Source organism: Dendropsophus ebraccatus, chromosome 6 (genome assembly GCF_027789765.1).
Source record: "Dendropsophus ebraccatus isolate aDenEbr1 chromosome 6, aDenEbr1.pat, whole genome shotgun sequence".
NCBI classification, from domain to species: Eukaryota; Metazoa; Chordata; class Amphibia; order Anura; family Hylidae; genus Dendropsophus; species Dendropsophus ebraccatus.
In genome coordinates this window covers 92,208,833-92,224,181 of record NC_091459.1, presented here as the reverse complement: position 1 = coordinate 92,224,181, position 15,349 = coordinate 92,208,833, and the positions used below count along the sequence as shown (strand labels likewise).

The 15,349-nt window shown below is 39.2% G+C and overlaps 1 protein-coding gene across 1 annotated transcript in view; it reads left to right on the top strand.

The window, feature by feature from the left end:
- CLSTN2 (calsyntenin 2) overlaps positions 1 to 15,349 on the top strand; it is a 390,590-nt gene that overhangs the window by 363,770 nt on the left and 11,471 nt on the right. Inside the window, exons 12-17 of the mRNA XM_069974229.1 lie at positions 3,864 to 4,027; positions 6,163 to 6,311; positions 11,036 to 11,250; positions 11,783 to 11,953; positions 12,268 to 12,413; positions 14,937 to 15,054. Of these exons, the coding sequence (XP_069830330.1) occupies positions 3,864 to 4,027; positions 6,163 to 6,311; positions 11,036 to 11,250; positions 11,783 to 11,953; positions 12,268 to 12,413; positions 14,937 to 15,054 (963 nt within the window). The remainder of the gene's footprint in view (positions 1 to 3,863; positions 4,028 to 6,162; positions 6,312 to 11,035; positions 11,251 to 11,782; positions 11,954 to 12,267; positions 12,414 to 14,936; positions 15,055 to 15,349) is intronic.

Sequence of the window (15,349 nt, the reverse complement as noted above, 5' to 3'; positions counted from 1 at the left end):
ACTGCTTTTCATGACGTCCCTGGACGTCATATTGGGGGAAGGGGTTAATTCCGTCCATAGGTAGAGTTAAACAATGGCTGTTCACAGCGGAATGGCTGTTGCTAGTATAGTGTGTAATCATAGCCTAAAGGAATTTATTAAAAACAGATAAAGCTAAAACTAAGCTGAATCAATTGTATCTATAATCCTTAGCATAAATGCAATGACTACAACCATCACACAAAGGTAATGCCTTGCTGGAATGAAAAGTGTAATATGATAGAGTAAATATTTATCCTGTAAGAACACTGATACTGCAATCATTATCATCAGCTAAATCATTCTGTTCTATACACTGTATTCAATGTTCTTACCACAGTCACAGAGGACTAATTTAGTATCTTTTCTTAAAAAAAAAAAAAAAAAAAAAAAATATATATATATATATATATATATATATATATATATATATATATATATATATATATCTCCAATAATCATAGTGACAGGACCCTAAAATATCCCCAGATAATTTGGGTACTTATCTTCGGCACAAGTTGAGTTTGTCATTTTCTTTTTTGCAGATAAACAGAAACACCTATTTCTAAACACAAAAATCTTTTGAATTTGACAGTAAGTCTACAAATGAAATAGATACTATCATTTCCATATTTACTAGCTTTGTCATAATGACAACCTCCATTTATATTAACCAGGTTCCTGCAATACCATAAATACTACTTAAAGACAGACAGATGTTTGCATTAATGTGGAGTTGTGGACTAGAACACCTGTCATCTGTTGAATATAACAAATTATAACATTAATACAAGCCTGTTATTTATAGCAATTAAAATATGGAGTACTCATTTTTTACTGTTAGCACAAGAGGCAGAGAAGTGTTATGAAGTGTTACATGAGTACACAGCAAATATTGTTATGGGACACGATCTTTTCAGAGAATACTTCCGATACGGTGAGCAAGGAAGGTGCCATTGTGTAAATATGCAACAGTTAATATCTCTGCTGTTAAAAACGTTACCATACATTTTTTTAAGTCCCAATGCTATTTAATATAGTCCTAAAAGAGGATGTACCATCAAAGCTTTGATATAGAGATATACCTATCGTCCTGTTGGTGTTGCTGTGTAGAATACAGTGATGTGGAGCTTTTGTCCCTCTGTCACTTGGTTCCCATTATTTTCACAGAGATATAGTTATGCTAATTACCCTCAGTGAAGTACTGGAGGCCGACCCGGCGCCTGGAATTCAAGTTCCTCTCCTCCCCCCTCTGTGATGCGCTCATGCCAGCACACCTACTATGCTAATCCTGAAATCCCTTTTCTTCTATACTGAGCCCGGCCTGCTGCACAGCTCCGCCTCCTGTCTTCTTCGCAGCCGCCCCATCATCACGCCATGATCATGAGCACCATTATCAGAGCGGGGTACGAGTCCTACTGTGCTTTATGCTGCTGCATTGGAGAACTGTCAGTACAGTAGAGAAGCATAGAGCTCATAAGAGAAGCATAGAGCTCATAGAGTGGGGTATAAGCCTGCACAGTAGGACTCGTACCCTTCTCTGATAATGACGCTCGTGATCATGGCGTGATGACGGGGCGGCTGTGAAGAATACAGGAGGAGGAGCTGTGCAGCAGGCCAGATTCAGTATAGAAGAGGAGGGATTTCAGGATTAGCATAGGAGGTGTGTCGGCATGAGCGCGTCACAGAGGGGGAGGAGAGGAACTTGAAGTCCAGGCCCCGGTCCGGCCTCCAGTGCTGAGGGTAATTAGCATATCTATATTTCAGGGAAAATAAATGTCATTGAGACATTTCAAATGTTTTTATTGGTTGGAGTCTGGGTGTTCTGACTACAACCAATTGCAGAATGAGCTGGGAGAAGCGTTTGGCTGTGCGTTTCTCTCCCTAGCTATCTGTTCTACGCATCTCTTTTACAGAATTCATTTCTTGCACTGAGATGTAGAGAGCAGCAAGCTGGAAAGAGAAGTGATCTACTTCTCCCTACTCCTTCTAGAAAAAGGTTGACGATCTTTGTGCTAATGCTCCAACATTTATTGAATGACTGTAAAGCTTTAAAGTCTAAGGACAGGCCAACGCATAGATTGGGAGATTTTGCTGGAGTATACAATAGCTTTGTGACACAGGTGAGAAGAAGATGATGAAGGGATGTATTTTCACTAAGTTTTTCCGAATATATAACTAAAACTAATCTAATGTAAGGCTACGTTCACACTACGTAAGTCTCCGGACGTAGCGCGTTCCGTGAATAAGCGGACGGAGATTTACGTAGTTTGCGTACAATGGAAAGTATACGATGTACGGCTGCACAGTTCACACTACGTACGAATTTACGCCCGGATCGTACGCGGCACGGTAAAAAATTAACCAGACCATTGTTTGAGGACGAAAATGCCGTAACTTACGCCCGTAGCGTAACATGTGGTCCCGTACGTAGTGGCGATTTCTTCATTTTTCCACTTTTCTTTGCCGATCCAAAAGGTTCTGTTGGGGTGTCCGGGGCTAGCCGAAGATTTCCAAGTAAAAGACTGCTGTCAGATTGCTACGTAGGGCGCTTGGGAAGCGTAAGTAGACTACGGGCGTAAGTTCGCGGTCCGTACGTAGCCGGCCGCAACTTGTGTAAATCCCTGGCCGGAGTTTAACACGTATATGTACGTAGTGTGAACATAGCCTAAAAGTGTATAGATATAAGTGCAAATATGTTTTATAATAGAAACAAGATAAATACAGAAAAAAATTATTAAATGACAAAAATGAAAAAAAAAAAACACTTTCTACTGCAAATTTATTAAAAATGACTATGTATTAGTAAATAGGCATTGCATATTCAGCATATTATTTCTACTATAAATTGATGAAATAAGAATATTCTTGCAATGTACTTGCAATGTGTGGATTGTGCCTTGGTTAAATACTCCTACTTACAGACTTATCTGTATTTTCGACATGAACATTTTTTTAAAAAAGTGACAGAGATGTTCAGCCATATTGATTGTCAAGTTTGAATTAACTTCTAAGAAACTGATAGTAATACAAGCTCTACATATTCAATCAATAGAAAAGTACTGTACAAAGTTTCTCAGAAGTCAGCTAAACAGTGACAACCAATATGGCTTTACTTCCTATTGCCACGTTTGCAAAAATGGCCACAGCAACTAAAAAGAAAGTGTCAATATTTATGTAAGTAAATAAAACATCACTGAGTTTGTAATATGGTCAATGGGAACATACAGCAAAGGTTCCTTCTTCTCTACTGGATCTGCTCAGTTTTCCAGCAGGGCCACCACAGGGAAAATTAAGTATTACACATTTCCGATTCAAATGACTGGATTGTATGTACAATGCAGGACAGTAAATTATCTCAGAAGTTCCACACAGGGTACATGAAAATGGGTTTTCTACACTACACAAGTCCTGTAAATTATTTACTGATTTGTTTATCCCTATATGGTACAGTATAGTATTACCTGAACTGGCTACGCTGGGTTTCTTTAAAGGGTGGGTTCACACATAATGTATCCATAGAGGATTTCAAGCAGAGAATTTGTAGTGAAATCCTCTGTGGATCTCTTCACTGTCCCTTTTAATGAGATTACTTATTTGCAGTGGAATTTACCCCCTTAACCCCCACAGCCTGGTAAATACATTACCGGTCCACGCTCCGGCTTGCTTCGGGAGTTCCCTGCGTTTGGACATCCCCTCCAGCCAATCAGTGGCTGCGGCAGCGCAAAAAACATGTTATGTGTGAACGCAGTCTAAGGAATCGTGTTGGATTTTATTCTGCCTTATTAAAAAGTGTCATCTTAAGATTAAAATGCTATGAATAAAAACATTTTTTTTCCTAACAGGTGGCGAAATCACAAAGCCTAAATTTGCCCAGTACTTCCGTGGCAGCATTGCCGGACTTACTCTTCGCCCTGGAAAGATAGAAAGCCACAAAGTAATCTCTTGCTTGCAGGCTTGTAAAGAAGGGCTGGATATCAATTCACTGGACAATCTTGAAGGTGTGAAGGTAAAGAAAAAAACAAACAAACATAATAATACTAATAGTAATGTTATAAAGTGGTGTGTAGTTATTGTTAGTATACTGTAGGAAAATGTCAGAACTAGAAATACTTTTACTCTTATATAATGCTGCTATCAGAATCACCATGTTTACATCAAGAAACTTTGCTGTGTCAGAGCATTCTCTATGTTCTCTCTGGGAAAACCTAAAAGTGATAGCCCATATAACGAAATATTGTACTAACACTAGATTAAAATCAGGAGTGTGATCTCTAAAGCTTTTAGATGTGATGCTAGAAATTTACAAGATTAGGGACATATATGTATACATTTATAGTTACTTATCAAGTAAAACCATTACACTAAATATTACCATATCATTGCTGAATAAAATAGTATAAAAAGACCAATATCATAATAATACAGTGACCATATAATGGTAGATAGCAGTTTTACTTGGTACATGTAAGTTGGTACAGTACAGTTAAATCTTGTCACACATCTTCTCTGACTGGAGTTACTTGTACAGTGGTCCTTCAACTTACAATATAAACCCTGTTACAGAGTTTATATTAAGGCCCTCAGGTGACTGTCCAGGTTTAGGTATTTGTTGTAAAATATGCCCATATTTTGCTGGAGGCTCCTGCAGTGAAGGAAGAAAAGTATATTTTCGGCAAAACCACTGAATATAGTTGAAATGTCCTAATTATTTGATGTTATTTAAACTTGGTAAAATTTTCTAGTACTGTACTACACTGAAAAATACATAATACATACAGTACATTCTAATTGATTGTCATTGAAAGAGCTTGTTCAGACATGTATTAATAGTTAACATGCACCATGGCTTCAGAAATAGCTTAAAATACAACAACTTCTACAGCAACGTTGATAAAATTGAATACATTGGTGCATCGTAAATGGATCACTGTCCAATTGTTTAACACCTTTCAGTAAGACGTTTCAGTAAAAGAAAGTTTTCATAGTTAAAAAAATAAAATGAATGTTACAAAATGCAAATAAATACAAATGATATATTCACTGCTTGATTTTTCCCTAAAATCTGTATTGTTATTAAGATCCAATTGAAGTAAATTCAAAAATTATTCACAGCAGAGCACAAGTCAAAAGTCCTAAAGAACTACTACTGACTCTTTTAAGGTCCCCAAATACCTTCAATAACTAAGTTATTAATGGTGATTATCAGCGGCGGCAAGAACGGTCAATAAAAGTAAAGGGTGTATGGGGACCTTTGGATTATTGCTGATACCTATTTCTTATCTTATCTCCTTCTTATCTTATATCACACCAATACTGTAGATATCCATAAAACCAACTCTGGTTTCAGATACTACAGAGCATGTTAACATCCCCTTCAACCACAGTCCTATCCACCAACCCATAGCTCTGGGCTATGTGCAGCTGCAGCATTGCGTTGAATTCAATGCCCGCTGTGTGACAACATTGTTATTTTGATGTCCATTCTTTAGAACGGGCGTTAAAAAACTGTGCCCAGAAACAATAACTGTTCATACAATGTAATGTATGGCCAGCGGCCGTAATTTACATTGTAGTCAATGGTTTATTGGCTTGCGCCCAGCGGTGCTTCCAATTCGATTGTAAAAAAATAACGTTCCTGCAGCCGATATTCAGGTACATATATTCAGTATAACATTGTCTGTTGCTATGCAAGGAAGGAAGTGCTTTTATTAGAATAACTTTAAAAAATTTTTTTTGAAAGAGTAGTAGATACCAGTAGATACCAGAACATGTGGTTGGAAAATCCAAAGTAAATGAATGCTAATATGCCGGGGAGAACCATATATTTGATCTATAATTATAACTAAAAAGGCACACTAGATGGGTCACTGACTTTACATTTGCTCTGCCTCTCCTGCCTGTAGCATAGAATGATTTAGAAGTATTGATTAGAGGTTGATGTCACAGGTCTCAAAGAACTCACATTTTGTAGAAAACTTTGGGTGTTAGGATGTCGTGTTAATGACAAAGGGCTATATATATATATTTTTTTTAATAACAGTATAATAGAGAACATTGAGGTAAAGAAAGAATCCTATGCTTTGTTTACATACATTTGTTGAATCCAGTCAACAAACACTGTATTTGTCTCCTATCCTGCAGTACCACTTCAACCCCTCACAATCAATGCTCATAATGGAAGGTGAGGATATTGAGAGTATAAATCAAGCTCTTCGGAAGGTTTCTTATATTAATTCCCGACAATTTCCAAACACTGGCAAACGAAGAATCAGGGTCTCATCCAAAGTCCAGTAAGTATAACTACTAATAAATGTTTGTATTGAACATTGCTCTTCACTTTATTCACCTGTTCTGTAACTGGTAACAGAGCACTACAGGGTATCTTAGGGCATTTTCTTAGTCAAGTTTCTGTTATGACATTAAAGGTTAAACCCTCAAAGCAGAACTTTTTAAATCTTTGATTAAAGGTGTTTTCTGATTATAGCCTACTTTTACCCTATCCACAGGATGGGGACAATTAAGAGATCCCAGTGGCTACGACCTCTGCGCTCCCGATGATCTCCAGATTGTCCCTCGGTGCCTATTAAAAACAAATGAGCCAGGGGATGTTCTTTAGATTGTCGGGGGCCCAGAAGTCAGACCCCCCACGATCTCTTACTTGTCCCCCCTCCTTACGGATAGGGTACAAGTAGGCTTTAATCTGAAAACACTTTTAGGCTATGTTCACACTACGTAAAACTACGGCCGTAGTTCTTGCTGCAGAACTACGGCCATAGTTTTGCGGGGTGGGACATAGCTTTATTTTTAATGGGATCCCGGCCGGAGCGTACACACATCATATGCACTCCGGCTGGGATCCCGTGTGGCGCCGGAAAAAACTGACATGTCAGTTTTCTGCTGCCAGAATTCAGTGAATTCCAGCCACAGAAAGACCTGTCAGTGCACACAGTGAAGCGAGCGGCTCCGGCCGCTCGCTTCACTGTGTGCTATGGGAAGCTCTAATGCGGGCACATGCTGATGCGCCCGCATCAGAGCTTCGCGGCCGGGAAGATCACCCAGCCGGAACTTAAAGGGAACCTGTCACCCCCCGTGCCGGGGTGACAGGCTCCCGACCCCTCGTTAGAGCCCCCTATACTTACCTAATCCCGCTGGGTCCCGCTTCTGGATCCGGTCAGGTGATGAAGATCTCAGCCGCTGCAGCCCGGTGCGCGCGCTGAGAGATGAGTCCAACGCTCATAGAGAATGACGGAGCGCTGGACTCTCCTGTCATTCTCTATGGGTGTTGGACTCATCTCTCAGCGCGCGCGCTCCGGGCTGCAGCGGCTGAGATCTCCGTCACCCGACCACCTCCAGAAGCGGGACCCGGCGGGATTAGGTAAGTATAGGGGGCTCTAACGGGGGGGACAGGTTCCCTTTAAGTACCGGCCAGGATGATCCGGGCTAAGACCGGCCATTCCGTGACCCGGCCGGGGTCACAGAACAGTCTGTTGTTCACAACGTGTGAACATAGCCTTAATCAAAGATTAGGAGAGTTCTGCTCTAAAGGGTTTATTCAGTCATATTAAAAATAACCTACTTATGTAGTAAGGTCCAAAAAATGTTGAACCCATTCAAAACAATACAAGTCATGCTTTATAGATAATGAGCAGTCCTCATGTAAAAGCGTTGAAAGGAAAGTTGTCGGTATTGAGGCAAGGGAAGAGTTATTCCTCTGGTAAGTACTGTATTGCCATGTATTAGTCTTCTCTTTGCCGAGCCCAAGTCATGGCAATGGTATCCAGGCTTGCTCACTAGTAGACATGACTTTTGTGCTTAGGCTCCTTGTCCAACTGGATGACTCATGTTACCATGAGATTCAAATCTTGGAAAGATGTCCTGGCATTTTCCTTTAGAATTTGCTGGTATAATTCCAAATTCATTGTTCTATTGATAAAGACAAGCTTTTCTCGCATTTTCTTAGTCAAGTGGCTTTTATAACATGAAATATTAAACCCTCAAAGCAGAACTTTTTAAATCTTTGATTAAAGGTGTTTTCTGATTATAGCCTACTTGTACCCTATTCACAGGATGGGGACAATTAAGAGATCCCAGGGGGCTACGCCCACTGTGCACCAGATGATCTCCAGATTGTCCCCCAGCACCTATTCAAAACAAATGAGCCAGGGGACAATCTTTAGATTGTCGGGGGCACAGAAGTCAGACCCCCCACAATCTCTTACTTGTCCCCCTCCTTACGGATAGGGTAAAAGTAGGCTTTAATTGGAAAACAGCTTTAATCAAAGATTAGGAGAGTTCTGCTCTAAAGGATTCATCCAGTCATATTAAAAATAACCTACTTATGTAATAATGTCCAAAAAATGTTGAATCCATTGAATACAATACAAGTCATGCTTTATAGATAATGAGCAGTCTTCATGTAAGAGGGTTAAAAGGAAAGTTGTCGGTATTGAGGGAAGAGAAGAGTTATTCCTCTGGTAAGTACTGCCATGTATTAGTCTTCTCTTTGCCGAGGCCAAGTCATGCCAATGGTATCCAGGCTTGCTCACTAGTAGACATGACATTTGTGCTAAGGGTCCTTGTCCAACTGGATGACCCATGTTACCATGAAATTCAGATCTTGGAAAGATGTCCTGGCATTTTCCTTTAGAATTTGCTGGTACAATTCCGAATTCATTGTTCTATTGATAAAGACAAGCTATCCTCGCCCAGGTAGCAAAACAGCCCTGCCTCAGTTGTTGATTGGCTGAGGGGGGGCCATAATAGACCCAAAGCTGGTGACAGCGCAAAAGCAAGGGAAGTGAGTGGATCTTTTTTTTTTTTTTTTTTTTTTTAATTTAAATTCAACCTTTCCCTGGGAATAAACAAATAAACTTTCCTACCCAGACAAATACTTTAAAGCTCTTACACTAGTTTCCAGGCATAGAAAAGTTTTAAAAAGTGTGTGCAAGACTGTGGTGTGCAAACATTTACATCTCTCTTGCCATAGAGTGGGCAGAGTGCATAGTAAAAGAATATGTGGCCATGGCAGCCTTTTAAATTTACTTTGATTTACACCAGTTCTTGTAAGGGCCCTAATTGCACAGGACGGTTACTGTGCAAATTATTGTTATATTGTTCAAATTTACACCATGCTTGTTTCTTGTAAATACAGGCAACAATCAAGCGACAAACGAAAACAAACCATTTATCGTTATTGGTTAAAAATCGCTTTGTGTAATAGGACCCTAAGTCATAGCAGAAACTGACACCAGCTCCAAAGCTATGACAGCGCCTCCTAACAAATCTGCTAAAATTTACAGTAACAGTATTTTACTAACAATCAACAAGGGGATGTTCTTAATGTTTTGTCCTGTGTGTTGTTTTACTCATCAAAGATACCCGCATTTCTGAGTCATAGGTTTCCCCCTGTTCAATGTGTGAGTATATATTCCAAGTGACCTTAGATAGAGGTTGAAGTGTTATTTTCTTGTACAGGACACATTATTCCAGCAGTACCCACACAAATCTGACTTTGTACATTTGCTTGATTGACTTTTAACAAGATATCTCTATTACTGTAAGCTGGTTATTGTAGATATATATTACTGTGGAGAACCATATGTTAGTGGTGATAACAATTAAATGCAGAGCCATCTCATTAACTTGCAGTAGGCTTGCTGCTGAAATATTAATTAAATGCCCGTTAGCTATTTACATATTGATTGTGCTAAAGATTAACCCTGGCAGAGACCAGCTTTGAAGTCACCAAGATGAACAACTACAAACACTAAATGGTTAAATATAGGGTGAGCTTAGTTTAGAGAGTTTGTAGTTTTACACATGGATTGGGAGCAATTACCAATCTTTGGACACTGACCTTTTTGTGACATTGACTGTTAACAAAAAAATATTTCCTAATTTATTAGATTTAGTACAAAAAGAGAAGACATGTGTGTTCTCATTACATATCTTAAAGTTGTTCTTCATGTCCTAGCCTTTGAATAGGTCATCAGGTTTTGATCAGTCTTCCAATCTCATGGTCTTCTGCCAGTCATCATAATTAAGACATTGTAGTGTTTATGGTATTTGAATTAAGTGAATGTGGCGGACTGAGGAACAGAGCAGAGTCAACCATCAATCAAGCCACTGTGTCTGTCTGTATGAACAATGGAGGGAACTTTCATTGTGCTCCTTGGAGATAGGTACACATAGAACATTGATGGCCTATCCTGAGATCGTCTCACAGTAAACAAAGTGGTGAGCTATTCTGTGTGGCTAAGCAGAGAGAATCCTTTCAAAGCAATGTTGGACTGAGTACCAATGGATCCTTCTGGTTTGCCCAAGCCGTGACACAGTAATGTAGACTAACATTGGTTTAAATTGAAAGTACCATCAGGTACATGGTTTACTTTTTTTTTTACATTAGCCTATGGGCGCCACTACCCTGTTCAATGCCAATCTTTTCCCATGCACCAGCCCGGTACAGAGCACTAGGGGCAGGCCTGCGGCCCAACCAATGTGACCATATCCCTTCTGTGATGCAGCTCCATTGATGCTAATTGAGTAATTTCACAGAGGGGAGAGGATATTGTCACTTTTTTGGTACCCTATGCACTTTCCTGCATACTGATGATATGTTTATGAGATCCACCATGTTCATACATTACATACTGTTTAATAAACTTAAGACTTTAAAACCCTAACTTGATATTTGGACCTCTGAAAAAAAAAATGTTTAAAATAAATGTTCACTATCTACATTTATGCTGTTTTTAGCTCTGACATTCTGTGCTGATATATTTCTTAATACATGTTTATTCCAGCTAAAGTGGATGGCATTATCAAGATACCCAAATATTTCTAAACATTGCCGTAATCTACTATCGAATGATGTACATACAGTATACATGATACCAGATGCCTAGTGTAATAATCGGTAGTGAAGTTCTACTTAGGCTATGTTTAAAGCATTTATGTTCGGTGTATTGCCACTACTATAACATCACTTTTTCTTTTTTCTTTTGTGGCATTCCAGATGCTTCGGAGAAGATGTCTGTATTAGCATTCCAGACATAGAGGCATATGTTGCCATTCTCCAGACTAATGAACCCAAGATCACAGTCACTGGAATGGATCACTTTGCTCGTCCAGCATCAGAGTTTGAAAATCCAAATGGTGTAATTTTATTTCCAGATATTAGAATAAGCAGTACAGTTACCAAAATAGAAAAACGGCTGGAGAAGAGCTCTGGTAAAAGTAAGTTTAATTTGTTTTTAACAAACGTTCCTACTTTTCAAAACTGCTATGCTGCAGCACAGGAATAGGTGAGAAGAGATTTTGTTAACTATGGTCATATGGTTATATGGTCTCTTTCATGGCACTTGAAGTAAGGTTGACAAAGTGGCCACCTTGGTGTTTCCCTACTTAGGTCCCAATGCTAGCAACAGAGCGAGGACCTGAGGGGCTAAGTATCAGGGTGGTTTGTACCCCTTGGCAACAGGCTTCCTTCTCTGGAAAGGCTCCAACTAAGGCTCCACAGACCTCTTCTTTGCATATTCAAATTTTGTAGGGGGTAATCAGTGGAGACTCTTAAATGAGTACTCCATTGGATTTTGTTCACTGATCTTTTTAAAATGATTTTTTTATGGAGGTTTTGTCGGACAGATTGACCTTGGCTTATAATATAATATATTAATGTAATATATTAAATAAAGCACTTAATATCTCTCAAGTGTGTATACTTGTTGTGTCTATATGTCACTAAAATTTGTTGTGTCTCTAGCTTCAGGTGCAGTGGTGATGACAGAAACCCTGCATCATTTGGATTTTTGTGATATCTTAGTCATGGGCGATGAACTGAACACAAAGCAGGAGTGTCTGGAGTTAGATCGCAGCACCTTGCAAGGAAAACATCTTGATGCCACCAACTCAACTAAAGGATATTCTATCTATGGTATGTACAGATGATAATATTGTGTTCTTATAGTCTTTCAGAAGAAAACAATACTCTATAATGCATTAAGTACAGTATTTCTAAAAGGAGTGAGAGTCATCATTGTCCAAACATAAAACACATACAGTAATAGGGTGGATCTTAAAGATCCATTCCGATGACCTCAGTTGCACTCAGTTCTAATTCACAGATCAGATACCTGGTATTTGTTCTAGTCTTTAGCACATATTTTTCTATCACTGCATTCCCATTATTTTCTGTGCTACAACATGAAGAAGATATACCCTTTAACCAACTAATGCTTAATATTTCAGGCATAGACACTATGAAAAACTATGAAGATGTTTTACGACAAGTACGTTATCGGCATTGGGATTCTGCTTCAATCTTTGGTCGAAAGTTCAAAGTCAAGTGCTCTGAGTTAAATGGACGTTACACAAGTAATGATTTCAATCTTGAGGTATGACACGTCTTAATGCTTACAGATTGTTTAGAAACATTTTCCCTTAGCACTTATAAATCCTGAGTTATAAGTGCTGGATCAATTATTAAGGATATATATATATATATATATATATATATATATATATATATATATATATACAGTGGTGCCTTGGATTACGAGCATAATTCGTTCCGGGACCGTGCTTGTAATCCAAATCCACTCTTAAACCAAAGCAAATTTTCCCATAAGAAATCACAGAAATGCAGACAATTGGTTCCACACTCCAAAAATAATGATTTATTATTCTGAATAACATGTAAAATTAATGAAACAAACATTCAGTAACAGCAGAATATGTGATATTATAAGTTACTGTACAGTGATGGAGAGGATGGGAAACACAAGGACTGACAGAGACTGCAGGGAGCAGGAAGGAATGAGCAGGGCAGATGTGGGCACAGTATAGCAGTGCTCTCTGTCCGGGGAGAGAGGGGTTACAGCTATGGAGAGATTTACCTCCACAGTCCTGTCCCCTGATGTAAGCCCCAGCCTGAAGTGGATCTGGTATGATTTGGAAGGTGAGGAAGACCTTCTGGGTCTGAGTACAGGGCTGTAGACCCCGCTATGCAGACCATGCCCCTCCTCCATGCGCGCTCCCACAGTACAGGGAGCTCTTAAACCAAAGCAATGCTCTTAAACCAAGTCATAATTTTGAAAAACTGTGAGCTCTTATATCAAAACGCTCTTAAACCAAGTTACTCTTGAACCAAGGTACCACTGTGCCATATATATACTTGATGGTTGACACTAGGCCAGAGCTGGAGATTTAAAAGGCACACTATATACCCTTTTTGAGACCATCTGTATTGTGCAACACTATTATCCAGTGCACTATTGATGACTGTAATGTTCATGCTACAGATGGTGCTAAACACGGTGCATGTAGTCCATAACAAATATTTCAGTCTTCAGGACAATAAAATGTGTCATTCACCAACCTGTTGCAATGTTAGAAAAGTTTTATTCCAAATGTGAAAAGATCATTAGGTGTGGATGAGTGAACGGGTAACTACTGTTTTGCACGTAACTTGCGTACTTTCTCACAGTTTAATCACTATTTTACATACTTATCAGCTGCTGTATGTCTTGCAGGAAGTGGTGTTTTATTTTCAGTCTTAGGCTAGGTTCACACACAGTAAATTTCAGGCAGCATTTGGTCTTCATGTCAGGTCCTCATTGCAACCAAAACCAGGAGTGGATTGAAAACACAGAAAGGCTCTGTTCACACAATGTTGAAATTGAGAGGATGGCCGTCATATAACGGTAAATAACGTTATTTCAATACAACAGCCATTGTTTTAAAATAACAGCAACTATTTGCCATTGAATGACGGCCATCCACTCAATTACAACATTATGTGATCATAGCCTTTCTGTGTTTTGAATCCACTCCTGGTTTTGGTTGCTATGAGGACCTGACATGAATATCAAATACTGCCTGAAATATACTGTGTGTGAACCCAGCCTTACACTGTGCTCTCTGCTGGCACCCCTGTCTGACACAGGAACTGTCCAGGGCAGGAGAGGTTTTCTATGGGGATTTGCTGCTGCTCTGGACAGTTCCTGTCTCGGACAGAGATGTCAGCAAAGAGAACTGTGTAGGACTGAAAATAATACACCACTTCCTGCAAGACATTTGACAGATAATAATACTGGAAGCCAATTGATTTGAAAGAAAAAGATTTTTACCGGAGTACCCCTTTAAACTTTCAGGCCACTCTGCTTTAATCTCATATACCATATTAGGGGACTCTTGAATTAAGGGGGTGAAACCATGTTCAAGATCCTCACCGGCCACCTCCAGAAACGAACCACCTTATATAGAGGGTGAAGGGGAGGTGCTGATATCAGAGAGGAGCCTGCAGCTGATAGGACAGGCACTAGGGATTAAGGTTAATCCCTTTCTCTCGCCCAGTGACAGCATGTGCAGCCGCCGTTTTTATTTTTTTTCAAATTTCCTTAATGAATGGGACAGAATTTGCTTTGAAGAACAAAGCAAATTGACGGCCCAATTCGCTGTGAATTTTGATTTGCCAGAAGGACAGTTGTTCTTGGTAACAAAGAATGTGAACTGAAAACATCATATGTCATATGTCTTTTTTTTGTTTTGTTTTTGGCTGTATTTAGACGTCTTTCCTTTTTGGACAGCCTCATTTTCAGATGAATATATGTCCATATTATGCACATTATGGGTGAACGCAGCCTTAACCTTATGCCTGTAAACTAATAATTATGTTAAACAGTACAAAAACATGGCCACTTTCTTTTAGCGATAGCACCACGCTTGTCTCTAGTTTAGGTGTGGTTTGCAGTTAGGCTCCATTCACTTCAATAGAACTGAGTTACAGAACTCCACTCAAACTGGAGACAAGAGTAGTGCTGTCTCTGGAAGGAAGTGGCTATGTTTTTGTAGCACTGGATAACCCCTTTAATAAAATGGATTCTCAATTTATTGTATGTTATCATCTCTTTCTCTAGGTCAACATTTTACATAATTCTAATTATATGGAGCATGTAAACCACATGGTGGTTCAACCTCAGTTTATGCCATCTCTCCAGAATCCAAGCACTGAAGTACTAGGTCATGAAAGCCGTGGTATGTAACACACACATCTCCTTATATACTTGTAGTCCTTAGAGACCTACTGTGTAGTGTTATTTTAAAATGTGGCCTATGTACTATTACATATATCAGCACTAAATAATAATACTGAATACTATTAGACCTTGAGTATGGGGAACAATAAACTAAACAGCTAGTTATTAACCCTTTAAGGACCGTGCTAACTTTCGTTTTTGCGTTTTAGTTTTTTCCTCCATGTGCTTAAAAGGCCATAGCATTTGCATTTTACACCTACAGACCCACATGAGCCCTTATTTTTTGCGTCACT